The 26805-nt window shown below is 40.6% G+C and overlaps 1 protein-coding gene across 4 annotated transcripts in view; it reads left to right on the top strand.

The window, feature by feature from the left end:
• The window catches only part of pknox2 (pbx/knotted 1 homeobox 2), a 165246-nt gene that overhangs the window by 100630 nt on the left and 37811 nt on the right, over positions 1-26805 (top strand). For 2 of the 4 annotated variants that reach the window (XM_050035804.1, XM_050035779.1), the window contains exon 5: positions 23806-23977. The exons of the other annotated variants lie outside the window; for them this stretch is intronic. In XM_050035804.1, the coding sequence (XP_049891761.1) occupies positions 23806-23977 (172 nt within the window). The remainder of the gene's footprint in view (positions 1-23805; positions 23978-26805) is intronic. 4 annotated transcript variants of the gene reach the window in all.

Here is a 26805-nt window from a genome sequence, read left to right as displayed (position 1 = left end):
GCATAATGGGTAATGTGAGTGATTTAGAACACATTTAAACACAGTTTTCGTCAGCTTATGGCCTTAAACACATTGTCTCATGGCATGCTGGAAAACTCCACCCATTCAGCCCCAACACACCACAATATGTTACATGCACAAAGTGTTGTTTATTGGCCTAAACTAATTAGGTGAAATAGGCTTTATAAATTTCCGTCAAGTTAACTCAAAACTCAAAAAATGATGTCAAGCTCACAAGGGATGATTTTTATGTCAAGTAAACATCCAGCTTTTATATCATTTTGACAATCCGGGGCATTTGTGTAGACTTAAAAAAAAAAAAAAAAATTGTGTTATGGATGGATTGGGGTTTACATTGCATAATTAACTTAAAGTTAACATGTACCCATTGAATTTTGTTTCATGGATTTGCCTATTTCACTGACACTGATTTGTGCCTCAGAAACCTTAATAGGTGCTAGTCTAAAAGAAATGAGTGGCATTTACATTGTTTTTCATAAGGCAACATAACAACAGCAGCGGTGTAACTCAACCATAAGTGAAGCAAGCTTCTCTTTATCATGGCTGGACACTCTATTAAGTAAATCTCCAGTCTTGTAGTGCTACACAAATAATAATAAATAATAGTCAGGTCAACTGTAAAACTACAGGCGATGAGCCCTTATTGAACCATGTTACAAAAAAGGAGGCTCATGGTTGAACTTAACTGCCACATCCTGATTTATGGTTTCTAAAGAGTACGAGCTGGAACAACAGCTGAGCTAAACAGACAGAATCCGACATTTAAATTTGTCGGAATAACTTTGGACTGAGCCAGGCTAGCTATTCCCCACTGCTTCCAATCTTTTTGCTAGGCTAACCATGTGTACTGTACATAACACGCAGTGTCTCTGAAAGTCAGGGAAGGATCCTTAAATGGTTGAATTTCAAGGAGGCTACGTCATCAAATCTCGCTGGACTGTTCCAATGTGAAGGATTCTTTAAATTCTACTGAAGATGGTGTCCTTCCTACAGAGAATTTTCAAGAATGTGTGTGTGTATCCTCAGCGGGCGTGAAGTACCCATTTTTCTTTGCGCATGATTTGACAGGACGGCGCACACCTGGGCATTCACTAGCCTATTCCACTAAGGCCCTGTTTAGACGACAACCGTTTCTCTAAAAACAGAAAAGTCTGTCCTTTGCGTTTTAAAAAACTTCTGCGTTTATATGACGACTTTATTGAAACGATCCCCATTCACACGGAGACGCAAAATCTACTGGAGACGCTGTAGAATGCATGCCAGCCCAATGGGTGGCAGTGTAAATTTGCAAAGCGCTGAACCGCCTTCCTCTACAACACGGTGATTACAAACCAAAACAAAGAAGACACACTGGCAAAAGCATGCACAGATAACTTTGTCTGGATGGACGACGAGGTGGAGTTGCTACAGTAACAGATCTACACTTCACTTCAAAACAACAGGGTGAGCAGCACAAACAGAGCTCGGCATTGTTGTTGTGACGGTCGACTTTCTCGCGCATGCCTAGTGACTGGAACCGTAATGCGCATGTGTGAAAAGTCTCAGTTTTCAGAGGAACTGCATATTGCAAGTTTACATGACAACGGAGACGCTGCTGTTTCCAAAAAGTTGCACTCTGGAACCCGTTTTCAAATCGTTGCGTTTTCAGGCACCCAAAACGCTGCTGTCGTGTAAACGATCAGCCAAAACGCAACTAAAGTTTACCGTTTTCAGTTGAAATCATTGTCATATAAACAGGACCTAAATGCAAGGAAGGAGTCTTGCCTCGCCTCTGTTAGAAGGACCCGTCCTACCAAGGAAGCATCCTTGACTTTGAGAAGCATCAACAGTCAGAAGACTGGTATTCATCATCTCCACTGATTCTCAAATAAGCATATTTCCCAAAATGCTGACCTATTCCTTATAGGCTACACTTTTTTTCAGTGATTCTTAAGGTAAATATAACCCACTGTGCTAACACAGCTCTTTAAAGTCAAGCAGTGAAACTACACATTGGAAAAATACACTTGACATGGTATATTTACAATTAGAACTTAATGTAAAACATGCATCACTTGTGTTAGAGATATCAGCTGTACAGATGTCTGCCCTCTCTCTTTAAATGCAAAGCGGCTTGTGGTGCAAAGTGACATAAAAATACAGTTGAAAAACTCAACAGCAATGTCTCTTCTACAAATCATGACCCAGTTACTCAAGATAATCCACAGACCTTGCTGTGACAAGTTTCATATGGGAACTACTGTCTTTCAACCAAACTACACCCATCAACCATATCACAATGCGGAAGGAAGCGTAGAAGAGATGTAAACATTAGTGGCGTCCTCCTCAACTGAGCTGTAACGTTAGCTAATTCAGTGGTGCTAGGCGAGCTAGCAGTAGATGCACGCTGCGAGTTCTTTATATGACATATTGCATGGACAGAGAAATTCAAATAAGCTGTAGTAGTTTACAAAGTTTGGATTATTGTTGGGCTCATCCTCTCTAAAACACCATCAGTTAGATGAATAACTCCTACTCCTTTAGCACTTCAGCAATTCCCTGAAATAGGTCCATATTATTTCATTTTACAGGCACATATAGCTGTATATTATCAGTGTCTTTATGTGACACAACAAAATGAGAATTAAGATGGGAACTCAAGTTACTTACTGGTTAATGGTGCTATGGAGAATATAGAGCCAGCTGAGTCTGTAAATGTGTATGATGGCCAATTAAAATGTTGTGATCAACAGTGTCAGAGGCAGCATTGAGCTCAGGGAGCCTCACAAGCTCAGGATTCACCAGCATGTGCTGTTAAAATATGATTATTTGTAGCTCTTAAGTGAAAGCCTTGCTGTTCCGTACCCAGAGGAGGCAGAGCAGATTAGAATTTTTGAAATTATTTTTGCCCATGCAAGGAGCTAATGACTAAACGCACCTTGTTACCTTGTTATAAACGCAATTAAATTTGACTTCACAAGTCACCGTCTCCCACAGTGAGTCAAATTATGCAAAAAAAAAAAAAAAAAAAAAAAGGAAAACACAAATAGCACTCTTATTTTAATAGAAGTCGAATCCGCCAGTGTTCCTGCCTCTACGCAGTGCTCATATGGGGGCTGTAGACTTTGAAAAGAGAAAAGCATGGAGAATCAGCATCTCTGCCATTTTTCTTTAATTATTTTGCTCAGGAAGTCTGTGTGGGCTTTAATGTTTCTTTTCACTAATTGCTAGAATGCCAACTTTATGAGGAGATGTGTGGTTTCCTCTCTCCCTCTCTCTGTCTCTCTGCCTACTTTGTTATTAGCAGCGGAGTAAATGTGTGATAGGGTAATTAGCCTAATGAGTTGTGGCATTTACTATAAAGATCCTTCTGGATTCCCTGCATCTTATTAAAAAGCCGGTGAGGCTTTTGTTTTTTGGGTTGCGAATGTAGCGTTTGCGGCTGATGGAAGCAGAATCGGCTGGAGATGGAAACATGCACTTAATTGAAAGAGACATCATAATAGTCCCTTTTTTAAAACAGAAATGTCCTTGTGATGCTCAGAAACAACTTGGGTAGAAGAGCTGTGTTTACCAGAACACGCTGTTTTAAGGTCACACTTTTATGTTTGCCGTTTGTTTGAGTTAACTGCTTCACTTGCTTTACATGTAGAGAACTTAGAGAATCAATAATAAGCACTAAGACCATTATTACACTTGCTGTATACAGTAAGAGCCACTACATTTCTATGGTCTACACACTATTCCAGACAGGAGGCTATTACCTGATTTGTCTAAAATAAAAGACGCAATCTGTTCTTTAGATGTATAAGAACCTGTTCATCAAACATACTGAAGTCTACTTGACTTAACAAACATAATATGTAACATATTTTAGTAGCATCAGAAAGTGAAAGAAAACAGGATTAAAATTTGATTCATTCTGTGTTTTGACAGCAGTGGGATCCTTTTCCAAAGCTGCCAGTGTTGCAGTGCAGAGCCCTGTATGGTGCATATTATAATTCACTCCCCTCCATAGTGGGTCTTTGCTGAAAGCCTCTCCCATGCTGGTCAGCTGGGGTATTTTGCATTGAGACTGGATTTAAGGGTTTGTGTGTGTGTATTTGTGGGGAGGTTAACATGCCGTCACGCTGACAGCCGCCAAACTCCAAGACATACAGGAATTTATCCAGCCTCGGGTGTGTTTATGCTCGCATATGCACTCGTTGTTAATGGCATAAAAAAGAAGTGAAGATTTGGAGACCTCTCATGTTGTACACAACAGGAGGGAGCGCGTTTAATTTGACACGTCCAAGGATGCCGTCGGCCACATTTGCGCTCGCCTATGTGTTTGCCTGCCTCTGTAATGCACCATAAAGTCTGTTTATCCTCACTGCCACAATGCATCAATGCATCCTCGACCACTGCGCTGCTTTTCCAGCAGTGCAAAGACTCTCACTGTCTGACGGGCTTAAAGCAGGCTGTGCCTCCCCCATTTAGCAGGTCAGCATGTGCTGGTGCTCAGCCGCTGCTGAATGCAGGAAACTGTGTCAAAGCTCAAGTGGTTTTATTGGCTGTTTCTTTCAGATACCCATTTTTTATGAGTTTCCTCTCCGCTTGACTTTGGATGAGAAAGGAAGTCCACAATTTTCTTTTTTTGTTTTTTACTTGGGCAATTTAGTAATCCGTGTTATCTTTGCTTGGCACAAGAGTGGCCTACAGCAAACACAGAGGAGAAAAGAACACCATTTGCACTTCACAGCTGTCAAGTAATGCCCTCTGGAAACAGTCATTCAGACGGAAATTTTATCTTCACGTCTTTGTTTCAATGAAAGGAACTTTTGCTAGACACAGAACCTATATTTGATTGACTTTTCTCCTTCACTGATTAGTTTATGCAGGGCTGTGTGTGTGTGTGTGTGTGTGTGTGTGTGTGTGTGTGTGGGTGTGTGGGTGTGTGGGTGTACATTTACATACATTGTATGCATACACATACACTGACATACACAGACACGCACAGATTCCAATTTATTAGGTACACCAATTTAAAACTAATGCAGTCTAAAACAACATGCCTTCATCCCTGGGTGTATGTATAACAGACATAAGGTGACAAATTAGACAGACATACGTGAAGATGTTTTTTGTGCATGTATGAAAGTGTGTTGTGTGAGCAGAATAATGTGCAGGTATGCGTCAAGAGGAGCAGAACCTCAGACCTGTAGGAGGGAGGTGGTCCATTGTATGTGTTTTCTTTCTTTTTTCCTTAGTGGCTGTGTCTATTTGAAGGGACCCAGCCCCTGAAGAAATGAAACTGACTGGCTGCATTGTGTGTATTTATAGCATCCCAAATAATTCCATTAATCCATGGTTTCTGGTTGTGGAATGATCTAAATGTAGTTTTGAGTACAGTTGCTTCTGTTGTTTTACAAATTAAATCTACGACAGGCTCATCAATGGTGGTGTCCTGGAACATGCTCCAGACTCTGATTGGCTCCATCGCTCGTGTCACTGGGGGCCTGCATAGTAGTTTGTTTACTTGGCCTTGTTGACTGCCATTGGCCTATCAGCAAATAAGACGACATTTACTGATGGCAGCTGCTGATGTTTTTCTGGTTGTGTCGCATCAATTTTGCGCAGATTAAACAACAGGGCTTGAGACTAATGGCGTCCTGTCATCCTGGGGACAATAGCAAATGTGGACAAACACAGATCTTCCCAGCGACGCCACTGCGAGGAAAGGATGCAGTAAAACACACTGTTGGTCATCAAAGTACACACTCTATTTTTTCCCTGATAATCAGGCCCTAATGGAATCTGCAGGTTTTTTAATTGTTAGCTGTGAAAATCTAAAATGAAAATCTGATGAATTTGTTTCTTTTTTTTGGTCATAATGTGATAGACAGTATTCATTTATGATTTTATGAATTGTTTTTGAATAAAAATAACCTCACACAAAACATTAAAACATTAAATTACCTCAGGCAGGCCTAAAGAGCTACTTAGTCGATTGTAGAAGAAACTGAGTCAATTTTAGAAGAAAAATGTAAACATCTGTTGGAAAAGTCAATCAACAAAATGTAGGACACATGGCCATTAAAATGGAAGGTTCAATATGGAGCAGAGAGAATGAAAATGAATTTGATGATCTGTTAACAACCTATTAACAGTAAATCTTATTTTTGACATTTCTTCTGACGACACCACTAACTTTGGTTTTAATGCTAACTGAATACACACATGATTGTCACACACATGCACAAGGTGGTGGAGGAGACAGTGACAACATTCTGAGTTTTGATGTAGCTGATAATGCTACACTGTGAAAAACAAATCTGTGTTGACATCTGCAGGAGGAGAGCTAGTTAACGTTAGCTATTAGCTGCTAGCAGCTGGTGGTAGGAACAGCTAAGGAACATTACACTGAGTTACATTATGATGCGTTCAAGCACTATGCAGTAAAAATGAGGATTGGGCGAAGGTAAATAATACCATTCTCATGATGAGTTCAAATCTAATCTTGTAAAACAAATTTCTTTTGGCCTGAAACTTGAATAAATACAGCTGTTTGAAGGAGACTTTTTTGATGTCTTCACAGCAATTTACAATAGATATTATAGAGGTAATAATGATGTATTAGATGTAGTGAAAAGACTTTGGAAGCAGTTCTTTTAAAAGAAATGTTTTACAGTACATGTAAAAAAAAAAAGGTTATTTTAAAGGTTGTTCCATAAATCCGTATGATTGAATTTGTGCTCATTGAAACATAGTGTAGTGACAGCCTGAATGACTTCAAAACACTTAAGTTATGTTTTTATAATGAAGGTTTCTTTGTTTCCCTGGCACAAAAGGAGGAATTAATAACAACAAAAACCAAATAAACAACAAAAAACATCGGTATTGATATGAGTATCCGTATTGGCCCAGAAATTTACATGTGGTACATCCCTATCCCTATGGTCGCCCCTCCCAAACATGGACAGTGACTCTGCTCTGCAGCCATTTTTGGATGGCATCTAGCAGTGATCCGGAGTGTGTATTCCCCTTGTAGCACAGGGCTAGCAGGAACAGGACAGCACCTCATGTTCCCACTGTGACTGGTGTGACATGTAGGAATGTGAAAGGACACAAAGAAGAGGTGGTGAAAATGAAAAAGTCTGACTGTAATTTACTGTAAAGCAAGGATAGTTTACACTGGGTTAGGAGAAAAACTACACTTCTGTCCCGTCTGTATACATCTGCTGTGGGCTTCAGCCAGAATTTCACGCAGGCAACTGCAAACTCAGCCTGCACTGGTGGTTATGGCTGTTGGTGGGAGAGCTGTTGTACAAACCAAAGAGTGGATAGAGCTTTTTGGTACAGGAGGCCTCAGATGAACAAAACCCCAAGTGAAGTGTAGGACCAGACATGGGAGTGAAAAGGGGAGTTTGAAAAGTGGAGAAAAGGAGACAGGATTTATTCAGATAGTGCTGAGAGTTCTTTGTGTTCGTGTGTGTGTGTGTGTGTGTGTGTGTGTGTGTACAGTATGTGTGTGGGTGTGAACCCCAGCCTCACACACACACCCTCGCGCAGGGTGTGCTTCAGACATGTAGCCTGGGGAAACGGGGGCCTTGTCGGGAGCAAACGCAGCAGGACTCCACCGCAAACTGGCTTCTAATATACGGGGGTACAGCAGGCCTGATTAGGCTGGCAAACAGTGGGGAGCAGAGAGAGCGAGAGACCTCCATCTCTCTCTCTCTCCCCAACTCACACACACATCCACATAAACACATACCTTCAAACCCCACCCCCACCTCTTTCTGTACCCCCTCGGTGGCCTGCCAGATTATTACGAAAGAAGGCAAACATGACTTATTCCATCAATGTCTACGCTGCTTTGATTGGAGCATGTTTTTATGCACAGCTCTGCATCTGCTGGGTACACATTTTTTCATTGTTGGGAGAAAACCTGATAACTCCAATTTTGGTTACCAAAGAATAATTCCTGTTGAGACTGGAAGTTCATACTTGACCTGGAAACAGTTGACAAAAAATCTGACCCCAAGGTTCATTCACAGCTGTTCTGCAGCTTGTGACTCTATAACGCAATGTGCCTTAGCAGAGTTGCACGTGTAATGGAATTGTAGATGCTCACTGTTTGTCTCAGCTCTCTTGTCTGTCTGAGTCTGAGCATTGCGTTGTTGTCCTGCTTCCATTTATCAGCCGCTTAAAGTCTTGCATTTAGCTTCAAGTTGCAACACATTCTCACTCCAACCTCATCACATATCAATGTTTGGTCATGGACTTTACACGTAGACATATAACATGACCCTGGGTGCGTTGGTTGTTGACGTTCTGGGACACCGTGTCAACTTCAGCCTGTTACATGCATTGTCTGTTTTCACAATACACTTTAATTTTCACAGGAAATGTACAGTTTGCATACAGTCTCTTTCAAAGTAAACACACTACATTGATACAACACTGCAAATTGTATTTTTTTTCTGTCAACATCAAATGCACATGTTAGGAAAAAAGAACAGGTTTTGGCTTTACAATCATAGGGGAAGTGAAAACTGGCGTCCTAGGTGGAAGTCAGTGGTTGTTGGACCCATCCACCACCCCTCCAGCCCGCCCTACTTGGATTTTGTCCCCTTAATTTACGTTGTTGTCCCACTGCGTTTCCCCTTGACAGCGGCAGGCGCCATTAAACAATAACAGCCATCGGTTTCTGACGCCAGATGTCACTGACCAAGCGCTGGTAATCGACGTCTTTGAACTAAGACCGGGTTGCAAATATTGAAGTATTGTACATTTTCATTTTCAGAGTAACCATAACTATTTAAAAAATTAAGAAGTATTAGATGTTAGAAAATTGGATGCCAGCTCATTCACATAGAAATATCCGAAATGGATAGGACCTCTTACCAACACCATAGCATGGTGGTGGGAATGGAATGTGTGAAAATTACATGCTGGTAATGCAAAGTTGTGATGGACACATAAATTAAGTATAAAGAGCGAGAAAATCTGCTAAGGGTGAGAGGGGTGATGGATGGGACAAACAAACAAACAACATTATTGTTTATTTTACTTCTTGTCAACTGTGTACCCATTAGTTTGAGCTTGTGCTGTATTATTTTTGTTGTTTTTAGCTATTATTTTTTTTGTCCCATTTGATTCGATCATTTGTCTTGTTCTAATTTTTTATATCTTTTGGCTGTGTCCCTGTACCTGTCTTTCACTGTTTTGTATTCTGTAATAATTTTCTGTAATAATGTGCAATTTAAAAAAAAAGAAAAAAAAAAAAGACAAAATCAACGTAAATATGGGACTTTGTGGACTTAACGTAAAGAAGGTAAAGTAGATAGGTTTACTTCACTTACATCTTGTTCGTAGTTCTTTTAAAGAAGTCCTCAATCTTTTCCTGATCCTACCCAAGTAATTTTGTTGCACAGCCCAACCAAGTGTTTTTCATTCTGTGACTGTGCATAATAGACTTTGTCTTGCATTGTTTTCGTGTTGCCAGCACTTAAATTTTAACACATTTTGTACCCATCACCACATAATGCATTGAAAACAGTGGTGGATGAAGTGCCTGAAAGCCATACTTGAGTAAAAGTACAGATATCTTACCAGAAAATGACCTTTGTAGAAGTTAGTCACCTATTTAATGCTACTTGAGTAAAAGTTTTAAAGTATCGGATATTTACCTATTTAAGTATCACATGTAATCTTATGATATTAAAAGTACTTAATTATTGAAAGCAAAAGTACAAGTAAATGCTTTTCAGTCAGAAACACTCTCATCATAGATTTAACCAATCATTGCAACAAATGAAAATACAATTATGTTTGGCGCTGATGGCTCCAGTCTTAAGATACTCCCTGGGTGAGACAAGCAGCATGTCTGTACTTTACTGTCTTGGTTCACTCTCACCGCTGTCATAATGCCATTTTCAGCTGCAGCTGTAAAAACTCACTGTACACTACCTGCCCAGCACCAAACAGCTGACAGACACAGTTCACTAGAGCCAAAAGAATAAATATTGGACTTACAGTACATTTATGAAGTGTCAAGTCAAACCATGTTATAAACCTTTCTGACTTCATAGGTGTCAAGCATCACAATATGACCTCACACAAGGGTTTGTATATTTTACGAAAATGCACATACAACAGTTAATATCATATCTAATGAATTAGCACCCTGTGAATGGCGTTGTGTACTTCATGTAAAGTTAAATACATGAAGTAAAATTATGTTGGTGACGTGTAGGAGAAGAAACACGGTGATGACAATGAAATCTCACCAAAAGCTTTATACAGCTCCAAAACAGCTGCCAAATGCTGCCACTTAACAACAGCATGTTTTTAAGTGTTACAGTGGTTTTCTACCAGGCGTGTCATGTTTTTTGAGTGTACTATCTTCTCATCAACGATCAAAATCAAGTGACAGCTTATTTCCTTCTTCAGCCTCTGACTCACCAACCATAAAGCAGATGCCACTAGAGCTGCCACGTCCCTCACCTTCATGTTTAAGTCATCACGTTCCCCTGCTGGCCTCTGATTCTCCGTTTTGGGCTTTTTGTTGGTGACCCAGCACGATGCAGTGCTGGAGGGTGGGGACCGTGCTGACTCCACTCACTGGCCGTCCTGTAAATCGCTCTTTTATGGCCCTTGTAATGATCCCCCAGCCGGCAATCTCCACTCCGTCACACTGCAGAGAGAACCTGCCGCTTCTGGCAGCCGACATGGGGGGGCTCAGGATGGTTGCAGGAGGTAGTGGGAGACTGGAAAGCACACATAGTGTGACCATGCACTCACACATGCACATGCACACACACACACCAACAGACACATGCGGCTATGTTAACGTTCATAAAAATGCATGCCTTTTCACACCCCATCTACCTTAATCCTGACTTCCTGTGTAAAGGTCATGGAAAACGCCGAAAGGTAGTGTTTTTACCCCGCTCCAAGTTGGCGAGGTCCAACTGTGCACCATGGTGCATCGTCAAGGAAAGACGTTTCCTCATGCAAACCCTGATTGCCTTGATAGCTTTAGCCTTTTGCATCATTTATTCCAAATCTGACTGCTAGCCGCAGAGCACCAATGACAAGGTGGGGCTTATCATTCCCATAGAGCACCAACACTGAAGCTGATTTCAAAAGCTCATAATGATCTTAAACATATCATGTCAAATTTCCTCAGCTAAGAGCTTCAGAGAAAGAAGAGAACACCTTGCTTTCATGGTGTACAGTACCTCAATATGGGCTGAATATCTAAAGAAATATTTTCTTTGCATGGTTAAACAGGAAAATAGAAAGTTGAAAACATTTATATGTTTAATTATAACACTTCTGTTTTAATGACTCCACATAACATGCTTAAGAAATGTTTGTTGACACATCTGTTAATGAGCAAAGGAAGGATCTGAACTGCAGCAGTGAAAAAAGAAAAAGTGAATATAATATATTATATGCAAATGGAACCACATCAAGCTTTTACAAAGCTGTTGTCTTGATAAGATTCTCACCATGTACGTTCACACATTGTTTACAGATTTCAGAAGCATCATCAACAAAGTCTGTCGAACAAATTCATATTCAGTTTAATGTACTTTGCTGTTTCTGAACAGGAAGAACATGGCTGATAACTGAGAAGTAAAAGCTGTAAAACTATTTGGACAGAGTTAAGGACGCATTATGTGAAACATGACTTCAGATTTATCAGTCTGGATTTAGTGGAAAGGGCTGTGCATTGACATATCAATCTGCGATCATAAAATACAGATTCAGGTTTTCCCAGGGTTTCCTCTCAGATCATATATACGGTCACATTAAATTACAGTAAAAAACAATGAACACCAGAGCAGAATATTTTTTGCTTTACAGACAAATGACTTTTACTGTAGTGTGGGTCTACAAGCCTTACTGATACTCAACTTTTAAAAAAAATAGAATCATTAGCCCCTTTTACACTGCCAGATTTTCCGCGAATGTTGGGCCGGCAAACTGCGAGCATTTAGACACACAGAGCCAGATTGGCGAGTTGATCTGAGTTGCCCAATTTTCCACCTCGTAGGGTAGTTATATTGGCGGAACCCTTTTAGTTTAAACAGACCGAGGCGGCCTTCCGCAACGGGAGGGGCTGTTGATGACTTGTGGGAGGAGCTGTTGATGACGCTGCACGTGTGAGCCACTGGCGGTGGATAAACAGGAAACAGCTGATAGCAGGAATGAGCAGCTAGTGGCAAGAGGGAAACGCAAACCTGACACACACTGTAAAGATGAGCAACTGGGGAAACAAGGAATTGCGCGCCCTCCTTGTCCTCGCAAACGAAGAGGCCATTAACCGTCAAATGACGGGGACGGTGAGGAACGGGCCGACTTATGAGAGAATCGCTGAAGGACTGACTAGCCGCGGCTTCCCTCCCACGTCACCGATTACATCACACGCTGAGCTACACATTTTGTGACTTGCTCACGTCCCCCATTGCCCCGAAAAAGGCGCATTCTGTGTTAACAAAAGTAGGTAGCCGGCATTTTGCCGCACTCCCCGATTTTGTTTTTATACTGCCAATGCTGAAAAAAGACTGATTGGGCTTTCCTGCAAATTTGTACAATTCCTATCTTAAAAAGGCTATTCAGATTCAATGGCAGTGGCAAAACAAGAGAGAGGTACCATTTTGTCATCTAAAATATTTTACAGAATGATCCTAGGCTTGCAATGGCAGCTTCCACCACAAAAAAACAAAATTGCTTTTCATATTATAACAAGATTTTTTTTCATGTTATTACATTTTTTTTCTGCATATTTAGATACATTATTTAAGTATTCATTAAAACAAGAATCTGATATTGTTATAGAAACATACTGATGCATCTTGTTAGACAACATGTTCTCATCCCAAGTCATAACATATCGCCACTTTGTCAGTGGACTTTCACGTCTATGTATTACGTGCATGGTATCATCCTGTTTCTACTATTGATGCTCTGCGATACTGCAACCAAAGCCTGGACATCAACAAAAGCAGATGGTTAGGTTTAGGCAACAAAAACATGGGGTTAGGTTTACAAAAAACATGGTTTGGCTCAACATTTATAGCGGACACAAATACTGGGCTCCCAAGGGAAATCTGGGGGTTGTTGGACCTATTCACTTCTTCACGTGTATGTATTACTTGCTAGGTATCCTCCTGTTTCTGCTGTTGATGTTCCAGGGTGCCGCAACCAATTCCACAAAAGCACATGGGTAGGTTAAGGCAACAAAAACACGTGGTTAGGTTTCCAAAAAACATCATGGTTTGGCTCAACACGGTAGCGGCAACCTCTGATCCACCCCTGGCTCCTCCACAATGCCAGCGTCTTGCCCAAATATGGTCACTTTTTGCTCTAAAAAAAATAAGGTGGCGATGGCTGAGATGCTGAACTTGAGGCTTCAAAAAAATAAAAATAAAAAGATACACAGACAGACATATTATTACCTGGCAAAGTACTCAAAAGCTCTTCTAAGGTAGTTCCTGCTACAATAGATGTCTGCAGGACCACATTTCACCATGATGACTCACAAGTTGAAAACAATACCAGCTGTTGTGATGTTGTTGCAGTTGATGACAACATAACTACATTTTTAGCTCTTTTTTCAACACCACTGACGGATAGCTGACTTTAGTAACTTCAGAGGCCAAAAACACGGCAGCAACAGACATGATGGGATCACTCAAGCGATGCAGTGATCCGCTACTTAAGACAAAGACTCACAAGGTAAAAACAATACAAGCCCCACTGTCTCGGCTGCAGCCTTTCATCAAGCATTGATATAATGACCTAAACATGTGGTGGGTTGTGTTTTTATGTAGTACGTCTGTGAGCAGCTTTTCTACTGTTTTAATTTGTCCATGCATGGCTACAACGCAGTAGAGGTCCATACTCAAGAATAGATTCACACCCTCCTGCCAGGCCCGATGACTTAATAAAAGACACCTTGTCTCATTTCATGTGTTTTCACAAAATTTCAGTGTCAAATTTTCTAGCAGATGTGGGCTACAAGGTCTTTTCCTTAAGCACGTTATAACAAATAGAATAATTTGGTTCATAGTATTAAAAAGAACCAACAATTCTTATTCCAACTCGTTAAGCCCAGGCCAAAGATTCACAATGAGACAAGTTGAAACAGGCAACTACTTGCAATGCGCCAAGCACCAGTGCAACTAATTTAGATGAGACAGTGTATCATCTCAATGCAACAACTCTCTGTCCTTCCAGTGTGATTTGCAGCTTTTTAGGCTTATTTTGTGGCTGAATACAATTTGCAGCTTCTTAAAATATGAATGAGGATAGTGATAGTTAGGTACTGGCTACAGTTGCATTTGTAGTAGTGATGAAACAGCGAAAAACAGAAACAAAATGAGCATCAGATGGACTGTATTTGCAATAAATACGCCACGATAATATAAATAACCAGTTCCAATTAATTAGTCAATGAGAATGTGTGTTTGTGGAGGGGGCATAAGCATATTTAGACAGCGGCAGCAGTGACCCACCATCCGACACCGGCACATTGTGAGGATGCAAACAGAGTGCTATGCAGGGAGGGAGCACCTGCTGCAGCAAGCAAACATGCTGTCTTTGGTCATTTTTGACTCGACCAGCAGACTTTACTACGAGCTGATTGGCTGCGTAAAACAGGTAATGTGCTCTACATTCAAAAATCAGCCACCAGTGATTTGACCAGCTGAGTTGCAGGTGACACCATCAGCCAACTCACACCCAATAAGGACTTCTCACTTTTCATATTACGGTAGCTGCAATACAAACTGCCGCCAACTGGTGTGTATCATGCCACTGCAGCTGGAGCCTCTCTGTGTGAGTGTCTGACACCAATGTCAACTGACAAAGCAGTGGTATTTGGCAACGTGGGCTGTTGCTGGCTGCTTCTAAAATTGACGTGCGTGTCCTACCACTGCGAAAGGTGCCTCTGTGCATTGCTCTCTGGCGCTAAAATTGCTGACAAATCAAAGGTATTTGATGAGTTGGGAGTGAGAACTAACTGCAAGAACACTGTCAAAATAACATGAAAAATATTTTGTTATACAATGAACAGGATATTGTTTAAATAAGAAATCCTTTTTATAATAACAAAAAAAAAGTGTTCTAAAGCAGCAATAGATAGCATATCTTTATAGCATGTTACGCAATCAAATAAACATTACTTGTGTGTTAATTAATCTGTGACAGATATTTAACATATTCATGGCACCCTTCTTCTTGAGAAGACTTTCTTTGACATGTAAGACATTCTGCTGTCAAGTGGATTGTCACCTTTAATTGCTGTACTTGCTTTGTTTAAACTAGACTATTTTATTTAATGTCATGCACAGACAGTCTTTGTATATACCAGCCAATAAATGTGTTGTGTACTCTGTAGCTCTACCCACAATGCCCCTGGGTCCTCAGGCCCTGCAGTGCCAGATCTTCTTGACAGCAGATATCTGTGAATAGATGCATTAGTCTATGTGGTTCTATGTCTGTGATGTTTATAAAGCACCTCACGACTCAGACAAAGTGTCATTTTCTTTGCACCAGTGGGCTGACATGTCTTATTCTCCTTTGTTCATAGATATTAACACAAAGAGAAGGTTAAATGATCTCACCACATTGGCAGAATTAACCACTTTCTGTAATAAAAATAACACAGCGACTGAATGTGAGAGTAAATAACTTGTTAAGACACCATCTGCAGTGCTGAGACTCACCCTGTTTGCTCTCAGTTATAGTCCCATCTCTCCTTCACCCCCACCTGGATTCTTCTCCACCCCACAAGCAGACATTAAACAGACGAGGCAGAGGCTCTCCACTCTGCACGTGACCCTCCTGTTTAGTATTCCTGCCACGTCTGGCTGAGGGAGCGGCATTAAATTGGGATCAGGCAGATTAGAGTATAATATAGACGACTATTAAAGGCTGCAAATGAGAGCCATGGGTTAGAGCCTGAGCAGGGGCCCAGTCTGCCTCCATGTCAGTGCAGTCCCCTGCAATATACACTCACCACACACATACATACACACAAATATACCGAACAAAAATTTAAACACGACACTTTTGTTTTTGCTCCTATTTTTCACAGGTTTAAGTGAAAGATTGAAGATTTTTTTGATGCACTCAATAGATATATTTCCTACAAGTTTTAGTTGCAAATGTGTTAAACTCTCCATCGTTACTACAATAGTGTGCCTTGGGACGGTCACAATAAAAGACTAAAAATTCACTGTTTGATCACACAACACAATTCCACAGACACACAAGTTTAGAGGGAGCTTTCCATTGGCATGCTGACTGTAGGAATGTCCACCAGAGCTGTTGCTTGTGAACTGAATGTTCATTTCATGACCATAAAACGTCTCCAGTGTCTTTTCTGTAAATTTGGCAGTACATCCAGCCATCCTCAGAACTGCATAAGTTGGTTATGAGGCATCTTGATATGACACACCTGTCAAGTGGATGGACTATCTTGGAAAATGAGAAGTGCTCATTTTAACAAATCTGCAACCAAAATGTGAGAGAAATATATCTATTGAGTGCATAAAACAAGTCTTAAGCCTAGTTCAGACCGATGATTTGGGACAAGATAAAAACTGTTTTAGAACGTTGCAGAGGTGTGAACTGGCTGGTTTGAGCTCAACTCAAGCCGGCTGATGGTGTCACCTGCAACTGAGCTGGTCAACTCGCTGGTGGCTGGTTTTAGAACATAAGGCTGGTCACCTATTTCTACAGTTAATCGGCTTGTAGTGAAGTCTGCTGGTCAAGTCAAGGTGTTCACTGGCTGCGGCAGGTGCTCCATCCCTGCCAAGCCCTCTGTTTTCGTCCTCACAGTGTGGTGTTGTCGAGCAGTGGGTCACTGCTGCTCCTTGCTGTATGTGCTTATGAATAATCGTTTGAATAAAAATTTAGAGCCACTGACTTAGATCACTTCTTTGATAGTTGACATTCAGTAAATAGACTTAATAGTTAAGCATTAACCATTCTAAAGTCAGGACCCACCAACAGAGAGTCCTGTAGTTAGTCTGCTTTACTTTCAAACAAAGTGCACTAGAGCCACCCTGTCTCCTAGAAATAGAGTTTGTATTTTACTAAAGTGCATTTATAATTGTGTTTTGGTGACAGTGTCATCACTGCCTAGATTATGTTCAGAGATGTGTCTTTGAGTCAATGAAACATTACATTTATGTGCCATGCTGGATTCACAGGGGGGTTTGGGGTGGATGGTGGACATACAAAGTAAAGGGTTGCATTCAGACTTCTGTCTGTGGTCAGGATAAGGCAACAAAAGGACTTTGGTTAAGGTTAGGGAAAGATTGTGATTTCAGTTAAATGTCAATAAATAGCACAATAATAAAATTAAGAATGCTGAATGAAAAAAAAAAAGGCAATACAGTGTGCCTTGCGTTTTGCAACCTGCTAAAATGCTTTCTGTGTGATCGGGGCCTCAGTCTGGTCATTTAGTCTGGACCAGAGTTTGATTGACAGCTTTCACACTAGCCTAAACTAAAATAAACAGGCAGAGTTCATTTGATATGATCCAAAGCATGAAAGCACTCGTATTATTATAATTCCTCTTAAAAAAGAAAGAAAAAAAAAAAAGAATAGTTAGTCTGTAATAACTTAAACTCCAGTAACCTGAATTTTACTCTATGGAGATTTTAAAAAAAAAAACATCCACAGTGCACATTAAAAGTCACTGTACCCACAATGTACCCATGCTGGGTATATTGAACCAGTGTGGGGTTTTCAAGACAGAAAACAAAAGGTGATTGTGCCTTTGAAGTAGTGGCTCCAACACTATGGAACTCTCTTTCATTAGGTATACAGTCTGCAGTCTCCATAGAAACCTTTAAAAACAACTTATTCAAAATGACCTTTGTCCCACAATAACATGTCTTTAGTGTTATCCTTTTGGGATCCTCATTAGCCTGTATTTAGGCTATGTTTTATGGTATTTTCCTTTTATTTTGTGGCTTTTGTTTTTATTGATGCATTGCATTTGTTTTCATTGATAGCATGCTTTCACTGTCTTCTGTGAAGCACTTTTTAAATTTTATTTTTGTGAAAGGTGCTTTACAAAATAAATGTGTTATTATTATTATAATGATTAGTATAGCAGAGACACAATACTTGGTTAACCAAGTCTTGCCTGGCTATACAATCACCCAGAACAAGGGATTGTTTTGACCCAGTAACAGTTATGTAAAGTTAATCAACACAACCCATGGTACTGGATAAAGTTTACCAGTATCAAACTGACCTGTACACTGGGTCAGTTTGGCCCCTCCTCATAGATCTGACCAGTACTGTAATGGGCCGAAAGCAACATTTAAACCTCACCAAATGTTCACCATAATTTAGATTCTTTTTACTCACAGAAAATTGTGGCAATCAGATACATTTTAAAGATGCTACAATTACATTTAAATTCTACACACAGGAGCTTTCATGCAGTCCAGAATCTGAGCAGAAAATGTGTGATGCTTTACATAAAATGAAGAAGCAGTCCTGGATACACCATGAAGCTCGGAATAGTGTTGAATTACAGTGTCTTGAATTTCAAATCATAATTTTCCTTATCTACAGGAATAATTAGTTCTTTCGTCACAGTTTTTTGCATTAAAATGGTAGAAACATCACTAGTAAACTTGGCTTCATTCCTTTAGCCTGTCTGTAGGCCAGTGGCTGTATAGGGTATACAGCCACTGGATGTAATAGATGGAAATAATAAAATATGCCACTAGTAAGTAGCTTACAGGGGTTATATAACATACTGCCAAGAGTCCTTATCATAATTAATTTGACAGGGACATATTTTGAAAAGTTCTCCTGGGTTTCCTCTAAGTCAAAGGTAACACAAAGGACAGTGTATGAGAGGATGGAAGAGGCAGAGTGCAGGAAAAGAGTCAGGATGAAATAAGAACATGGGGGGCAGAGAAGTCACCATTTAAGTCTTTGGGGCAAAAATATTCATCTATTCTGAGTCAGTCTCCTGTCGAAGTTGTGTTTTGTCACTCTGGTCATTAGGGCAGCAGCTTTCTTCCAAGTGAAAATACTAAATAATTTGACATGTACTACGACTGTACAGCAGCGCAGTATGGACCATTGCACAGTGTATCTAGGGGATCTCGTGTGAGTGACATTCCCTATAAAAGGCAGATGGTAACAATGTAGGTGACACTGTGAAGCCTAGCGCTGTCACTGGACCATATCCTATCCACTTAAAGATCTTTTTTTGATCTCTAGCTGAACCTTGCCGTATGTTCCACATGTCCTTTAGGGAATGTCATGGAGCTGCCACGCTATTAACAGTACAGCGAGGGAGGGAGAGGGGTTTTGGAGTGGAGTTGTATAATGTCTTGAATTCTTCTCGTGGATTCTCCTGTTTAGTCACTCTATTGAAAGTCCATTATGTGTCTTTGCATATGTAGATTAAAAGGCCATAGACAAAGTACTGCATAGGCAACATGGACATACACTCAGAGCCCTGTAGTCAAGGGGGTCCTTAGTCATAAGGACAGTTTTTAACACTAGAACACCCAACAGGTAAAATTTACCTGCAGCAGTTTATTTGATTGTATGTAACTTTGATTTCATAAAAAAGTTTGTTAGGTAGCATCCCTAATTGTTAAAAATTGTGAAGATAAAGCCAGATTTTTTAAGGCCATTTTAACCCTTAAGCACCAGTGGGTAAAATTTACCCCTGTAGAGAATACATTCATTTCTGCACTGTTAATGTCATACGTTAAGATAAACATTCTTTGTGCTATTGCAATGCCTTTTGTCTATTATTGTGTGTAATAGTGCGGCACCATAAGTCATGGGCAAACCCCATAGACTGTACATTGATAGATGTAGCTACTGTGACATCACCCATTGGTTTGTGGAGTTCTGTTTCGAAGCCTCAAGTCCGCCATTTTGGAGCTGCAAAAGAGCAAGGGCTGGATCTGATTGAGAACCCGAGGACACTATCAACAGATGGCCTATCACTCAAAGCAGCCTTTAAATATGCTTAATATAATGTAAACAGGTGAGTTACATAAAAATTTACCCCCATACAGTTGTCATGAACAGGGAAATTAGCTATAGAGACCAAAACCGTTTTTCATACTAGGCTGTAAACATGCTTATTTCTGCTGTTAAGTGGGGCATTTTCACATGGCTGTCTTTTGGGATTGACTGGCTCCTGAAGCAGCCTCATGTGGCCATTAGAGGAACTGCAGTTTTCGGCACTTCCGTGTTGGCTTCATTTTTCAGCCCCGGAGGTTGCCGCTTGGCAAATTGTCTCTATGCACAAGAGAAAGAGATTTATGGATGTTGGTTAGGCATGACTATGACCTTTTGTTATACAGCCCTGTGTTGTAGAGTAAAAAATTAACCTTGTACCTACAGGACATTTTTCAGGCCAGAGAGAGAGACGGAGCAGGGACCTTCAACTACATATATTGTACAGAATTAAGTTGCACTGGACATAAGTCTCTAAATATTTTTGGGCCCTCTCCTGTTTGTGCTTGCCTGTAGCTGCTAAGCCTGCAGCAGTTGTAACATGGCTAAGTGCGTCAGTGTGTCAGAGTCTCTTGCTTGAAAAAGTTACAAAACAATTCATTATGGCTCACAAGAATGCCTGCGCACTTGACATACTGGTAATAATACAGTTAATTGGCACATCACGTAGTGATTTAGCATTAGCTAGCTTTAGGATTCATGGGTAACAGCCTCATTCATTTAGTGTTTGCAGACTAAATAGGTTTTATGAAAAGGCCCGTTTATCTTCGCCAATATCTTTTATTCATGTTATTGTGTATTTTCAAAAAATCAAGCTAACTAGTTCACTTCGCCATTGTGAATAGGTGATTTAGCGTAAGCTAGCTTCTATCATTGCACAAGGATTTATAGGTAACAGTTAGCCAGTTATCAATGGTGTGTAAACCAAGTGTTTGTTGTTGGGGTTTTTTACAAATAAGCTGGTTTATTTGTGCTAAAAATATGTTGGATTCATATTAATGTTTATTTTAAGACATATTTAAAGTTTTTGAAAATTGCAGTAACTCTGAGGACCCCCTAATGGTCAGAGAGCCCTTGTTGAAGATCCAGGTGTAAAAGGAATCTGTTTGTATGACAGCAGGCTTATATTTAAATAAGAATGTTAAATAATCATAATACTTTTTAACAAAGCCAATTAAATTACTTTGTAAGTTGAAATAAAGAAATGCTAATGTCAAGCGTCAAAAGGGAAAATCACGCTCGTAACATGCTGGCAAGTGTTAGCTTAAAAACAAAAAATCTCAAGATGACACTAGATAATGATGATACCAGACACTAGAGCATCAGACAGTGTTGTAACTGACAGAACTGACACAGATCTCTCAGATCTGATGGACAGAGCAACTGAAAACAAGCATTTCCTAACATGGCCAATAAGACTGTAAAGGGTACTTAGAGTCAAATGTCAAGGATTGAAAAGAAATGACAGAGATGCATCAACATGCTGTCACTCATGGTCACACAATATAAACTTGATGTTGTGGACACTGACGACTTGATCCATGACGCCTCTTCACAGAGGGCCAGTGATCTGGGTGGAACATCTGTCACTGCTGTTTCAGGCTGTGTTTAGCAGGGTGATTGTAACTGTGATCCTGCTTTGCATGTGACCTACCTGTTTACCTGTAGACATTCTCCATTCAGTACTATGAATAATACAAGATTCAATAGCACATACAGAAGAATAAAAGCTTTTATTTTGATAGCTGAGCCATGAGTGTTGCATTGGTTCATGGTTGACAAAACAACAATTTAAAACGCTACATTTAAAAATCTACATGTTGCTATCAAATTTCATTTCTTAAGTGAAATCAGAACATGCTAAAGTAGGACATAATTGTAAATATTTTGTGTGTGTTTGGCCTGTTTAAGTACAATGATTTTTAGCCAGTATTGTTTCAGGACCATGGACAGAGCTGTTTGTTGTGTGTATGGAGAGAATGAGAGAAAGGCCAAGAGCGATGCAAGCCACAAACAGCTGTTTCTACATAACACTCTGATGATTTTGACAGGAAATTGGTCATAAGTTCAGAAAGTATTTAGCGCTCTGCTGGTGTTTCATTGTTATATGAGTGTTCTGATTAATAAATTATTTGATTTTGAAACAGTAGCCTTATGCTGTTGTTATTTAGCCTATCTGAGGCTATTGCATGGTTAAATCAATGATTTTTATATTGTGAAAAATAATTGCCCACTCTCAATTTTTAACAGCCCCCTCAGTCACTTGGCTGTTGGCACACATTGCCGTAAGCTGGATGTCCTTCCTGGTTGTCCTTGTCAAAATATTACATCCAAGATTTTTCTCATAAATTTATGACTATAATCTAGAAAATTCTGCGTTTTTTTTTTTTTTTTTTTTTTCCCTTGGCATTTTACCCTCCTCCCCTTGCTCTATGTTATTTTCTTTTGCCTCCGTGCCGGCAGTAGCCGTGGCCAGAGGTATTATGTTTTTCCATCTGTACGTCCCATTCAAAACTGTGTTCTTCAAACTTTTTTCTTCACTTCTCACTTGTTTCCCTTCCTATGGATTATTGCTTTTTCTTTCTTTTTTGTTGTTGTAAAGCGTCTTTGAGTATCCACAAAAGCGCTTTATAAATCTAATGTATTATTATACAACAGTTAGTTCCGGCCCTGCAATCTGATTGGTCGAGAGACAGTAAAACCGTGATGATATTGGAGTACAACATCACGGTTATTTCACTGTGTATGTATCACTCCGCCTCACAGCTGATTGCAATCAACAATCAAATCAAAACTGACGGTTAGTGTCAGTTAGGTCAGCAGTTGCGTTGTAGGCTAATTAATTCATCCACTGTCAAACAGCCAAAAATATGGATTTATTTCCTAAAATAAGTTTTGAATTGAACTATGAATGGTCATCAGAGGAAGATGAGGGAGAGGAGAAGCTGAATCCATCTGAGCACACATCCAGGTTTGTCAGTGTTTCATCAGCTGAGCTCAATGACTTGGAGAAAAGCAACATACTGTCAGATCAGAAGGCAGAGTCGGCTGTGCCTGTGAAGCGACAGTCCACCATGCAGTCACCATCATCATCGGCCTCATGCCTATGACCGAATCACAGCCGTGACGATATATGAGTATAACATCACTCCCTCTCGTGTGATATTGCTTAATTATTATTATTGTTGTTGTTCTGATATCTCAAGAGTGCCTTGAGGGAATGTCTTCAGATTTGGCACATATGTCCACGTAGACTCAACAATGAACTTATCAGAATTTTGTGGTCGAAGGTCAAAGGTCAAGGTCAATGTGACCTCACAAAACATGTTTTGAGCCAAAATTGAAACTGAAGTGGTAACATGATGTCATTTTATATCCAAAAGGTCAAAGGTCATTCTTCACTGTGACATCATATCATTCGTCGAAAACACTTTTCTGTCAATCATTCAACATCATTTCTCAGGAGCAGAAGGGGAGACATTTAGCCAGATATTGAATAGGTGACACTCATCTTGTGTGTCCACCTTGAAACTGTGCTAATTGTATAGATCTTCTGTGCTGCCAGGTGGAAGATTTGTGTGAAGCATCCATGTTTTCACAGACATGGATGTAAACTATAAGTGCAACTTGACTGCTTAAGAAATGTAGTGAAATGAAGATTTTCCAAGCTCCAGTTATGGCTTGATGCACTATTTACTTGAAATATACAGTACAGTCAATTGTATAGACATTAATCAAACACAACATCTATACAAACTGACACACACTGTACCTCTCTGTCTTTATCCTCAGACATCCGTTGTTTCCCCTGCTGGCGTTGTTGTTTGAAAAATGTGAGCAGGCCACACAGGGATCTGAATGCATCACGTCAGCCAGCTTTGATGTGGACATTGAAAACTTTGTGCACCAGCAGGAGAGAGAACATAAACCCTTCTTCAGTGAAGACCCAGAACTGGACAACTTGGTAAGCCAGCTGCTATGACATACATGACAATCATGAACACAACATGGGCGTCAGCCACTTTGATTTCAGGAAGTCACTGCGTTATGCTGCTTTTTTAAAAATTAAATATTTAGTTAGTTTTGGAAACCATCCATCCATCCATCCATCCATCCATCCATCCATCCATCCATCCATCCATCATCCACCCACCCATCCACCCATCCATCCATCCATGCATCCATCCACCCATCCATCCATCCATCCATTTTCTTGCGCTTATCCGGGAGTTGCAGGGGCAGCAGACTGTGCAAAGTACTCCAGACATCCCTCTCCCCAGCGACACTTTCCAGCCCCTCTTGAGGGATCCCCTGGCATTCCCAGGTCAGATGAGATATATAATCCCTCCAGCATGTTCTGGTTCTGCCCAGGGTCTCCTACTAGTTGGACATGCTTGGAAAACCTCGCGACACCCAGGAGGCATCCTGATCAGATGCCCAAACCACCTCAATTGGCGCCTTTTTACGCAAATGACAGCGGCTCTACAAGCTCCCTATGGACGTCTAGCTCCTCATCTTATCTCTAAGGCTGAGCCCAGCCATCCTATAGAGGAAACCTATTTCAGATGCTTGTATCCAAAATTTCGTTCTTTTAGTCACTACTCAAAGCTCATGACCATAGGTGTGGGTTGGGACGTAGATGCAAATGAAAAATCGAAAGCTTTGCCTCACTATGACGGTCCAGTGCAACTTCTTCATAAGTGCAGTTACTGCACCAAACCACCTACTCATCTCACGCTCCATATTACCCTCACTCGTAAACAAGACCCGAAGATACTTGAGCTCCCTCGCTTGGAGCCGTAACTCTCTCCAAACCCAGAGGGTGCAGTCCACTGTTTTCTGGCAGAGAACCATGCTCAACCTTGAATGTACTGACTCTCGTCCCAACTGAAATTTGGAAACCTGCTCAACCTAAATGAAGAATAAGAGGGAAAAAATAGTAATAAAGGTGTAGAAAGGCATGTTTGTCTGTTTGCGGTGCATCCCATCATTACTACTCCTAATCATTCCCTCCTTTTTCATGTAATATTTCCCATCCTCCCCCTGCACTTCCCCTCACACAACAGCTAGCAGTAATTACAAATTAAGGGAGGGAGGATGCTGATCATGTTCACTGAGAAAAAGGGGGGGAGGAGTTGAAGCCAGACAGAGACAAAGACAGAGACAAGGGAAAAAAAAGTGCACTCTTGCCATTACAGTACTTGGGACGGCAGGCCGACAAGTGCTCAACAGTCAATTAACTCTGCATCTGTGTGTTTTATGAGGCACTGGGTACGGGCATCCCTCCCAGAGGGCACTAACTCTTCCACAGGACAGTAATGTTACACTGGGCCTGACTGGCTGCGATGGGCAAAGAGTTACTGGTCCCTTGATTAAGTGAGCGCAGTTTAATTAGCTGATTTATCTCTTCCTTGGCCAAGCACTTTTCTGTCCATTCTGTTGACCTTGAGTGGTGACTTTGAGGGAGTGCACTACAGTGTGCTGCACAGAGTGGTGAAAAGCCAGGCTATTGATGGTCAGATAACTATTGAATAAAAGAATGTACAGAATTATATGGATTCTGTACATTGAATGAAGGATTCCTGCTTAAAATCATGCCATCACTACAAACAAAACCCTTAGATTCTAATCTTTTCATAGTTTCACACTACTTTCTAAATAAGTTCTTAGCCATTATGAATAGCTTTGAGGAAATAAATCTATTGCTGTTTCCTAGCAACACAACTCCAATGAAATGGTCTGTTGAATATGAGACATTTGTCCATCAGTATCTAATATGATAGAAGTTTCTCTCTGACCCTCACTATTGCATTCATTTAAAATATTTCAAATTGTCTGGTCAGAGCAATAGTTCCATTTTGGTTTGGGGAGATTTTTGTCAACAGCTTCAGGGACGTCAGGTTGTAAACCTGCACTGAAATCTTCCTCATCAGCCTAAAGAGTTCCTGTAGGCCATGTTTAGTGGAGATTCTTGATACGCCATTATGGCCTGAATGCTGTCGTAAAATCTTTGTTTGCTTGCCAGGAGCATTGCTATGAGGAAAATACCATATATTAGTATTTTAATCCCTCTTGTTTTTAAGTCTTGTACAGGTTTATAACCTAAAAGCAACAACAACCAGGGTGTCTAATAATTGCTTACCAGGATTTTTGTTTGTTTTGATTTTCTTTTAGTCTTGTTTTACCTTCCTGTGTTATCTTGCATTCAAATGTGATTTATATGACACTGACACTGATTTATAACCTTACAATAATAAAGTGACATGCAATATGGCTTAGTAAATAGCTACAGGGTCCTATTTAATTGGTCAATAGTGAATGTTCTAAAGTGCAGGGTACAAGTGCAATTAGGGCGTATTCAAGTCCACTTTTGCTAGTTAAATGGAGCATAGTCTGGGCCCAAAGTAAGGCACATGGGGCAAAGGATTTGTATTTAAAGCCAGGTAGGCCTGTACTTACCACATTGCTATTTCCATGGTGGATTTGGCATATTGGAGCAGCGAGTGTTTTTCTGCTGAGAGTAATGTAGTAAGGGCAATAATGTCACTGCAGCAAATATCGTGGGACATTAAGGCAGAAAAACTAAAAACTGTAGTTCAGTCAAGAACACTTAAGTCAAAGAAAACTTAGGGCTCTAGTTTCCCGGCGCAGCGCAGGGTGGCGAACCCCGCGCAGAGCTAGTTTCGAGCAGCGCAACCCGAGGCGCGCTCAGTTTGGTAGTTTGGCAGACCGAGGTGCGCTGAGATGGGTGTGGTGGCGCAGCAGGGGGAGGTGTCGACAGATCCAGCTTGG

The sequence above is a fragment of the Epinephelus moara genome, chromosome 3 (assembly GCF_006386435.1).
Source record: "Epinephelus moara isolate mb chromosome 3, YSFRI_EMoa_1.0, whole genome shotgun sequence".
Taxonomy (NCBI): domain Eukaryota; kingdom Metazoa; phylum Chordata; class Actinopteri; order Perciformes; family Serranidae; genus Epinephelus; species Epinephelus moara.
Note: the sequence above shows the minus strand (reverse complement) of the source record. Positions and strands in the feature narration are given on the sequence as shown.